The sequence below is a fragment of the Rhododendron vialii genome, chromosome 9a (genome assembly GCF_030253575.1).
Source record: "Rhododendron vialii isolate Sample 1 chromosome 9a, ASM3025357v1".
Classification (NCBI taxonomy): domain Eukaryota; kingdom Viridiplantae; phylum Streptophyta; class Magnoliopsida; order Ericales; family Ericaceae; genus Rhododendron; species Rhododendron vialii.
The window spans coordinates 27,638,797-27,649,640 of NC_080565.1; the positions used below are offsets into that span (position 1 = coordinate 27,638,797).

The 10,844-nt window shown below is 38.9% G+C and overlaps 1 protein-coding gene across 2 annotated transcripts in view; it reads left to right on the forward strand.

The window, feature by feature from the left end:
* The window catches only part of LOC131302114 (LEAF RUST 10 DISEASE-RESISTANCE LOCUS RECEPTOR-LIKE PROTEIN KINASE-like 1.1), a 41,161-nt gene extending 33,703 nt beyond the window's left edge, over window positions 1-7,458 (forward strand). The window contains exons 1-4 of one of the 2 annotated variants that reach the window (XM_058328744.1): window positions 2,783-4,722; window positions 5,726-5,758; window positions 5,925-6,176; window positions 6,271-7,458. In XM_058328744.1, the coding sequence (XP_058184727.1) occupies window positions 4,014-4,722; window positions 5,726-5,758; window positions 5,925-6,176; window positions 6,271-7,202 (1,926 nt within the window). In that variant the 5' untranslated portion in view covers window positions 2,783-4,013 and the 3' untranslated portion in view covers window positions 7,203-7,458. Of the gene's footprint in view, window positions 1-2,782; window positions 4,723-5,725; window positions 5,759-5,924; window positions 6,177-6,270 lie in introns of those variants that run through there. The other variant, XM_058328743.1, reaches the window with a different exon arrangement.
* The last annotated feature ends 3,386 nt before the right edge of the window (window positions 7,459-10,844 follow it).

A 10,844-nucleotide genomic window follows, 5' to 3' on the forward strand; every position in this document is an offset into this window, starting at 1 on the left:
GTGTCACAATTGGAAGTACAATTTATTATGTTTGTAGACATGGCTATATCTAGAACCCATTTTCCCAGTTATGTTATTCATTTTTGAAACTCCCGGAGCCTGGGTAATTGTTTCTCAGGTTTCAAATCAAGTGGAACTCATGGGCAAGCTTAGAAAGCTTGCTTGCTGAAAGAAAGAAAGAAAGATATTGTCCCAATCAAGTGCTGCTGCTACTTCTTCTAAGCCGTGGATTTCTTCACTATTTGTGATGTACAAATCTCTTGTTCTGCTCTTGATGCCATCTTCAATCTCGGTCAAATTATCATATCCATCATCTGCAAGATCCAAAGCAAGGTGGTTTCAGATTCAGTTGCCTTATCTGAAGCAATAAATTCAGATTCCATCGTAGAATATGCAATGGATGTTTATTTTGAAGATTTCCAAGCTACTGCTGCACCACCAAGTGTAATTAAAGACCCCAAATGCAGAAACCTTGCTGATTCTTGATTATTTCAGCCAAAACCACACCCATTCCTTCATCTCCATGCACAATCAAGCCGAAAGACACCTAAAAGGGCTTTTAACCAGACTAACCAAGGCAAAGCACAACTCTATCAAACAAAATACAGCTCTATCGGAGCAAAAAACCTGCCCCTTTAGGTGTATTTCGGGTCTTTTTTCCGAACATTACCGACGGGGCATGTTTTCACGAGCTATTCATGAGCATCCAAGGGTTTTCGCCCGAGAGAGCTGTGCTTTGCTCGGGCCTAGGTCGACTTTTTTCCAAATTTTCACCGAGTCAATCTTTTAACCCAACTAAGGTATTTTTACCTCCTGATCACCATTTTACCCCTCTGGGCAGGGAGCTATTCTTGGTGGCTCTTTTTTTGGTGGTGATCAAACTTCCGTCATGTTTAGTTAGTCTGGACTATTTCAGATCCATTCTTAGTTTTTGGGGGATTCTATTTTCCTGTAACTTGTATTTCTTCCAAGGTTTGGCTGATCTATTGCCAACCAAATTTCCTTTAGGGCCCGAGTAGCATATGATGATTATAGGAAGGCTTGGGTGCCGACATAGTTGGGATGCTCGTCTCCTGTTGTGAGGCTTTAACTCTTGTCCTTTGAATCTATCGTATCATGTACATTTGATTAATAAAATCTTGTTTCGCTGGTCAAAAAAATGTCTCCATCATTTTCTACATATTGATTTCACATATCATCTTTCGTTCAATATTGGGTTTTTTTATGGAAGACAATAAATTTTTTCTTTTTTAAGAAGGACAACATTTCCTTTAATTGAAAGGTTTCTGAAGACAAATAGGAAGTGTAATCTCTTAAGTCCTCAGGGATCAAAAGTTCTCTATTCTGAATCAATTTCCTTTCCATCTTCCCTGGCTTCCAGGAACGACTTTAAAGTATAGCCCCTGACAAGAACACGTTGCCTTCAATTGGAGTCCATGAAAAAATTATCTGCCTTGTTCGGAGTGGCGGAGCCAGGATTTTGTTACTGAGGGCCAGCTTAACAAACATATAGTATTTTTTTATCGGAACGTATAATTATTATATTATACAGTAAGATTTTTGCTTTTCAATTCATTACATTTGTACATTGAATTGATTTTTTAGGTTATTTCAACTGTCACGTGCTTATTTTTTATTAATGAAAGAAATTGAGAAATGAAAATGTAAAATAACCAGTTTTTTATCAAATCGAAACAAAATTAAAATTATAAGTAACTATACACGAATAATTATCAATAATATCTAAAATCAAGTATATATAGAATAAAAATTTTAAAACTTAGACGCTCAGGGGGCCGGGGCCCCCCAGGCCCCTACACACCTCCACCCTTGCTTATTCATTTGGTAGTTTTGGGGTATTTTAGTTTTGGTAATGAGTGGAAAGAGAAATAAGATAATGATTGTAGAGATGAATAATGAGTAGAGAGAGATAGATAGATAAATGAAAATAATAATTAAAAAAAATGATAATAATTAGAGAGATAAATAGAGTAATAATTAAAAAACTAAACTAAACTACAAAACGAACAAAGTCATCAAGTCCAACTCCAAAATCAACAAAGAAACATCAACCAAAAAAAAAATTGAAGTACAAAACCAAATTCGAATCAGGCCAAATAACTCGACACACAATAAAGAATTGCTTCCTGATAAATGCATTTTTTTTCCAAAGCTACAAATCAAGTCAATTTCTAACTGAGCAAGTACACCATCTCCGCTAACAAGTCATAAATTAACATTTTTTCATGCAAAATTTATGTTCACCACTCGCCAAAGAGGTAAAATTACTTTCAAATAATAGCAATTTTATTGCAAATTTGATAACAACTTTAACTTTGTAAATTGTGCACATTATTTAAACCAAATAAAGTACTGCTAGCATGGAACATGAAATAATTTAAACCAGTAATCTATTTGTAGAAGAGAGAAACTTTTACACGGACCCTCCGTGAAAACAAGTTTTGCAGCCAGCAATGAATAAGTGACACCTCATACAAAATACATCCCCACCAAACACCCACATACACCCTCCCTCACCCGATCCTCTCTCTCTTCCCCATTTCCTCATCTCAGCCCATGACAGACGACGGTACACCGCCACCACCCCTCCCCCAGCAACCACTGCGTATATGATGTGAGGGAGATGTACAGTTTCCTTGTGGAGAGGTACGGGCTCTCGGAACAACGGTGCTCATCAACACCACGATTCTTGCACCCAGCCTACCAACCGCAACATCCCTCGAGTCCTCTTCAATCTACAGCGGTAGCACTCGTCTCCTCACCGAGACCGGCGAAGACGACTATACAGGTGACCAGTTCATTGCTCGTCGGCACCAATCCTCAAGAAATCCCTAATTTCAAATCAAACCCGACAAAATGTACTCAAATCCTCCATCTTGGACTGCCGAAATTAAAAATTAGGTCATGTAAATGGAGCTTGTTACAGAGCTAAAACTTCCATTGTATTTTAGACTCCACCACAGATCTTCTCTAACTTCAAAATCAGACCTCACACTCATCTTCCCTTCCCATTTTCCTTTGCTTTTGAATCTTTAGTTTCTGAGAACGAATCATTTTTTAAAATGATTAATCGAACCCAGTTTGTGGAAGAAACAAATTTATGTTGGCAGTGATGCTAGGGAAGAGGGAGGTCCGAGAGGAGGTGGTGGCTGGTGGCGGTGCTCCACCGTGGGTTGAGATGAGGAAACCATTTGGGGGAGAGAGAAAGGGGATGGGATCAGATGGTGTATGTGCTTGTGTGAGGGTTTAATGAGAATGTATTTTGTATGATGTGTCATTTGCTCATTGGTGGGTGCAAAATTTGTTTTTACGAAGGGTCCGTGTAAAAGTTTATCTCATTTGTAGAATTGTGCCAAAAAGATACCAAATCAATTTGGCAAGTGATTTTCCTACGACCTTGACTCCCATCCATCACCATAGGATCTCTCTCCAGATTTTTTCTTTTGCCCCGGAGTACACTATACGTGTAAATCAGACCAAGACTTCCCATGTGCTGTTTTGCACATTTCATCGGTAAACCACAGATTTTTCCACAATTGACTCATTTGGCTGCACAGTTTCGTTCATTACAAACTGATTGATTGATTGAGAGAGAGAGAGAGAGAGAGAGAGAAGAGTCAATGGGTCAAGGTCGCTATTGTGGTGGTGGGTCAATGAGGAAGGAGAGCAGGAAACACCCACTCATCAATGGAGTCTTTTTCCCTGTAGACCATTCCAATGTAGAAGAAGAACTTAGCCCCCACCCCCTAAAATGCCCTCTTTTTTCTGACGACTTCTGCAAGTTACAGCATTTCCAAGTCAACTAGCGTGTCAATCTTAAAATCTAAACAATAATATAATGTTTGGCTTCTTTAATTGATTCCTGCAAAACCATCATTTTCTAAATAAATAAATAAAAAAGAATCTCACCCCGTCCCAAATAAAAGGGTCAGGGAGTTTCGTTCCTCTTAAACTGTGGGGTTTGTTCTGTCGTGCTAAATTGGGAATTTAAAATGGGTTTCCCCTCTTTTTTACTAGCTTTATTTCTTGTCTCTCATCTTCTGGTTCTTCACTCTTTTGGTTTTTGTCCACCTTCCTTCAACTGCAGCGGACCTCTTGATCCGATCAAAATCCCTCATACCAACTCCCTATATGGGTTGTGTACTGTCAGTTGTGATGAACCAGATCCAAAGGTCATATGGAAGGGAATACCTTATCCAGTTAGCAACACAACCCCTGGTACAAAAAAAATTAATGACCCAGCACTAGAAACCCTTATCCAATCCAACAGTTGCGATTTTTCCAGTTACATCCCTACTTTCTATGATACTTCTTCCGTTTCCTTCACAATATTATCCCCCAATCTCACCATCTTCAAATGCGACTCCAGCAGCCCTGAACTTCAGCGGAAAGCATATGAGTACTTCCATGAAAATCACAATACTTATGAAGGATGTGAAGGCGGCGGGTACACGGTTTACTATTCACATCCGAATGATCAAGTTGATCAAGATCCGACTCGGGGCAGTCATCTGCCAAATTGTCACCGTTTCCAACTCCCATCAGTTGAGGAGGAGGGGGATCCGCCTAGTGATCTATTCTCCTTATTGACCTCTGATTTCTTTGTTGAATATCATTTGTCAGACGAATGTCTCAAGTGTCGCGATGATGATGGTGGCCTATGTCTGCGTCACCCCCGAGAATGCTCAAACGAGACAGGAGGTACAAGCATTTCGATTAATATATGAATATAAACTCATAATTTAGAAATAGTACTAGAATTTTGTTCCGAATGTTTTACATGAAATTAATATTGCATGTTATAAGACCTTATTTCAAATTAAAACGTTCAACATTATATAACTTGTCTCGATGATGGTGGCCAATGTCTGCGTGACCCCGTCCATTGCTCAAACGAGACAAAAGGTACTGCCATTTCGTATATGAGTACCAAATTTTTTATGAGGTGTCCTGTATACTGGAAACTTAGTATTATTTTGTAGGGTCTTTTATGGATGAGACCGGAGGCCCGGACGGAGTTTCTGTTGGTGGGTTGTTGGGATTTTTAGTCCATGCAACAAATGGAAGCACGCTACAAAATTAATCAAGCACAAGAAAAAATAAAGAATACAGAATTAACGTGGTTCGGTCTCAATACCCACTGCACAGACAAAATAGAATTCCATTATATTAATAGAGTACAACAAGATAGAAAAATATTTATTCCCAAACCCACACTCACTGGTAATATTTTTATCACTCCCTAACTCTCACAATGTATTTTTCCCTGAACCTCTCATCAGTTACTGTCTATATCTTTTCTTAAACCTCCATGGCTGCTATATATACAAAATAGAAGTGACCGACGAAAGGGGCAGTAGCCACCCCCTTATCACGTGGGAACCAAAAACTACCTTAATTATCACACGTAGGCGAAGCAAAACAATGGTTTGTGAGAGTTGGAGCGTTGTAGTACGTATCGGTATCGTGTATGGTGAAATATTCTTCTTCACCTTGGTGGACATAGGCAGACTGCCAAACCAGATATATCTGGGTTTTTTTTAACGTCTTACTTTTGTTGTTTGTGTCAATCCGTTCAACTTGTTTTGAGTACAACAGTTTACTTGGTTTTTTATTTTTCGATTAGTTAAGCTTATGCATCCGGATATGCAGAGTAACTTCATTGAATTGACGACTTCTTTTTTTCCTTTGACGTTGGCTGCAGGAGTACATGGGTTGACATTGATTCTAGGAACAGGTACTATAACCCTGAACATAATCTTTGAGCGATTGGATTTACGTTTATAACTATGTGACCTTACATCACCTATTTGTCTTCCCATTTTAAGGATTCAATCCTTTTTCAATGATATCTTTTGCTGCTCCCATAAATATGAATAACTGAATACTTCTACTTACTGCAGTTATTCCTGGAGTTATCCTTTTGCTTTTGCTTATACTTATCTTCCGGTATCGGCAAAAATGGAGGACTTATATTTCTTCATGCACTATTTGGAGGAACTCTTCTTCCGATCTCTACTCAAAAGAAGACCTTGAAGAAGGCAGTGCCTACTTGGGGATCTCTGTCTTCTCCTACTCTGAACTTAAAGAAGCCACTCATAACTTTGATCCCTCCAAGGAATTGGGAGATGGAGGTTTCGGCACTGTATACTATGGTAAGCCATACTACAGGTTTCGACACGTTTCCATGACCATAGCATTACTGGCATTGTTGTTTTGCATAGTCATTTTTTGTATTTCTGAACACAGGGAAACTACAAGATGGGCGGGAAGTTGCAGTCAAGCGCCTGTATGAGCACAACTATAAGCGAGTGGCCCAATTCCTGAACGAAATTGAAATTCTCACAACCTTGCGCCACCCCAGTCTAGTCACCCTTTATGGCTGCACCTCACGCCACAGCCGAGAACTACTGCTAGTCTACGAGTATATTCCCAATGGTACTGTTGCTGACCATATACACGGTGATCGAGCAGAGGATCACCCACTCCCATGGCCGGTTCGTATGAACATAGCCATTGAAACCGCCACTGCATTGGCTTTCCTCCATGCTTCTGAAATCGTCCACCGCGATGTGAAGACTAACAACATACTCCTTGACAACAATTTTTGCGTCAAAGTTGCAGATTTCGGGCTTTCAAGGCTCTTCCCGAATGATGTCAGTCATGTGTCAACCGCACCACAAGGGACTCCTGGTTATGTTGATCCAGAATACCACCAGTGTTACCAACTTACCACTAAGAGTGATGTCTATAGCTTTGGGGTTGTTCTCGTAGAGCTTATATCATCACTGCCGGCTGTTGACCTAAGTAGGCATAGGCACGAGATCAATTTGGCCAACTTGGCAATAAACAGAATCCAAAATGGTGCATTCAATGAGTTAATTGATACATCTCTTGGGTTAGAGTCTGATTCATCAGTTGAGAGGATGACTACCTCGGTTGCAGAGGTGGCTTTTCAGTGTTTGCAACTCGAAAAGGAAATGAGACCTAGCATGAATGAGGTATTGGAAGCTTTGAAGAAAATCCAGGAGCACGAAGACGAGGAAATAGAAAAAATGCCGTCTCCCTCACCAGATGGGGATAATGTTGAGCTGCTGAAAAGTAGCAAGGTGCCGCCTTCACCAGGTTCTGTGACCGACAGATGGGTTAGTAGTTCTAACACTACCATTTCCGGTGAGTAAGGTTTCTTTCAACTATGATTTACCTTGAAAGGATCAAGCATCTATTGAAATGTTTTATTCTATATCTTTGTTGGTGTTGTAGATCAGATACTTACAGTAAGGGAATGTATATAGTTAATGGAGCTCTCATTTGTATACATGATTAGGTGGGGATATATTTGATGTCACAGTCAGTTACTTCCTGCTGTATTGGGTGTGGCTTTCTACTATAAACAAATACAAATATTTATCTTATATCAGAAGTTCAACTTTTATTTGTGGTTTGTGTCGGTGGTTGGATACTTGGATAGCTCATAATGTCAAACATTTTTTTGTGTGTCTGTGGACTTCTTTCTCTGTTGTATTTCCGTTTAGTAACACGAAATGAACTATTAGGCAGCAGGGTTATATATGTACTGGATGGGAACTGGATGTTCTGTACAATAGTTAAAACAATGGGAAAATCTGATTGTCCTAGAAAATAGTGGTTCACTTCTTTATTTGCTCAGAAATTGTTGGTAGCTTCACTGCATTCAGAAAGGGATGAGCGTGTTTCACTTCTTTATGAACTCAGACATCTTGAGTTTGAAACTTGGCAACTTCTTGGGGCCAGACTGCAATAGGAAAATTTCTTGTGAATCCCCTAGTTCCGGCGTGGATGGCCTGCTTTTAACCTGACCAGAGAGGGGAATAGTCTAAGTTCGCGTAAGCTGGCTCAAACACCCCGGACTACACTTTTGCTGGTTATCAAAACAAGAGCAGGAGGAGTAGTTTAGTTTGGTAACTATCAGAAGACTCTTTTGGGGATTTAGTTTGGTGAACAGCACGAGTTGTTTAGTTTGGTCATAGAAATCTTTATCAAAAGGTATTGTTATAAATTTACGTCATACTTATTGTTGAATAATATAACAGTGTTCCACGTGACTCCGGGGTGTAGGGTTTTTTGGTACAAAAACAGAAGCGAGCATGAGACGAAGGATGAGACAAGAAAAACGGCATTAACCTGGCAATGCGTATTCGTTTGTTGTGTCTAAAGAACAAAATAACGAATGCTTACTTGGCATTCCCTTTAGAAAACTAGTTTCTGTCGTAGAAATTAGCAGAACAGAAAACCAATATGGAGAACTTTGTCACAACTGTTTTTGGGGAATTTAACTCCAGTTCTATATTTCCAGCATCGACATGTAGTTCAAGATAAGTACCGGAACATATTGACCGGGAGCATTTTATTCGCATTTTTACGTGATATTCTAGGGTCTGAGAAAACAGAATGGTCAACAAGCTTGAACTTATCTCTCAACTTCAGAAAAGTTCAGTATCTTGAATCAACAAACTTTTATTCGAACAGGAAAGTATGTTCTGCTGATAAATAACTCTTGAGGTTTTACACGTTTATCTGCATGTAAAAGCATATTTTTCTTCTTTTTCGAAATTTTGGGGATGAAGCAGGAACACAAGAAGTTGAACATATGTTCATCAGCTACCTCCAGCTAATGTTGTCGTCTCCATCGATCTCCATCGATCGAAAGAGGCATGAAGAAAGATTTTATTTCCCCCGGGAAGCTGGAGCCCCCCTGAATCCTGATACAGCTTTGCTTGCTTTTGTGTTGCATTTTTACCTTTACCTAAACATGAAATTGTTCGCTTCTAAGCAAAACCCACGAATTTTAGCCTGGTCCCAATTTGGGAATTTGGTGCATTGTGAAATAAACCTTGAGACACAATTACGCGACTAGAAATACATGCGAAAAAAAGTCGAATTTTGGCTACACACTCAGGCTTGATCCTAGGGCTATGTTGTACAGGATTGATTATCTTGATTTCAAAGCTAAATTATCCATGACCGTCTACTTTACATATCAACATTTAGTTTTTTATATAGCTATTGATATCTAATCAAGTTAATTTTTTGCCCGGGTATACTACAATAAATCCACATTGAAGCCCACAATGGGCGGCGGATACCATTCCACCTCATTCGAAAAGAATTTAACTCTTGAGTTCGGGTGGTACGAAGATGTTGCCTGTTAGGTAGAGGAGGGTAGGACCAATTAAATATGATTCGTATTGAGACAACACATTAACATCAAAGTTTATAGAAGGAGAAAAACACCATGCACGTATTGTGTCACTGGATTTTTGTGGTTGTGGCCCACAACTTGTGGAGCAAACTTGTGTGAGGTCAACCTCACCCGCATTCCATCCTATACTAGAAGAGGAGTGTTAGGTACCCCAAAAGAATACCCAGAAATGACCCCGAATTTGAAAATCAATGGTCCAGATTCATTTATCGACAATCTGGACCATCGATTTTCAAATTCGGGGTCATTTCTGGGTACTCTTTCGGGGTACATAGAATTTTCCATACTAGAATCCTCTCATCTGCTAAAACCAATTATTGTGCCAAAATAAATGTCAGCTGCAGAAGCACCTCTTTATCTGGTTAGTTATTTAGTACTCTCGGAATGTCATTGGGCATCGTCCACGCAAAACTCCCAGAAAAATCTTGTAGTGATAAATTTTACAAGTGAGATAGTATGATGTTTTGTTTGGCGAGGTACCGCATGGTAATGTCACGTGATATTATGAGAATACGAACCTAACAGTTTTTCACTTTTCTGAGGCCATTGATAAAAGGGAAAAGTAGTCATTGTCTATGTAAATTAATTGGAAACCAATTGTTCTTACATTGCAAAGTGCGTAATCAAATTATGTGTACTATAAAAGTGACATATATATGATGCAGCTCTGATAAGAGCACCTTAAATGGCTTGCGTAGATCTCTGTCGCTGTGACATGCATCCATTTCATCAAATTAATGCAGATTGCACTTTAAAATGTGTTTGAAAATTGAAATAATCTTGCGATAGTCAAATTTTACAGTGCTGGAAGTGTTACCAAGATATTGCCTTGCTACCTCTAGAGTTTGAGCCAAAATTTATGCAACATTTGGCAATTTTATTTTCATCACGATTCACTTCATCATAAAAAAAACAGGGGCAGCCCAACCTCATTAGAGGTTGAAGGCAAAATCTTTATGTGAGGCCTTTAAAAATTTAAGTATCAATGTTAAAAATCTAAATCTAATGGAGTATGTTTTATTTAATATCTATAAAAGATTATATTTCTTACTTTTTGAGATGAGAAATTAATTCCAAGAACATCTAATCCATAGCGGCTATAATTTCAGTATTCTACATGGAAATTTAAAATATGAAGAGTAATCAATGATGTGAAATGATCAATGCTAACAAAATAAAGTATGTGAAGGGAATTTGTGAAGGCCTTTTGTACCTTAATGCTCCTTTTTTCACCAACAAAAGTAGTTTTGAGAAGTCCAAATTTGCAGTATACAACTACACATGCATAAAAACAGCAGCCTCCCAAAATTGGAGATCCTGCTCACAAACTTTAATAGCCTAGTGCTTCGATCGTCCCTGATCAACGATTATGGTCAAGAGTGATATTTGTAGTAATTATGGCCTGTGATAATGATAAGAAAGAGCTAAAAAGACATTTGTATTATAGGAGCAACATCATTAAAGTTAGCATTTTTGCATTGTAGCACGTCTTAATCCATTTTTGGCATTGCCGCTTTTTGCAACGACCAATGGAGTTGTTCTTAGAAAGTACTAGTAGAAGAAAAACTAGTGCAATCATGGT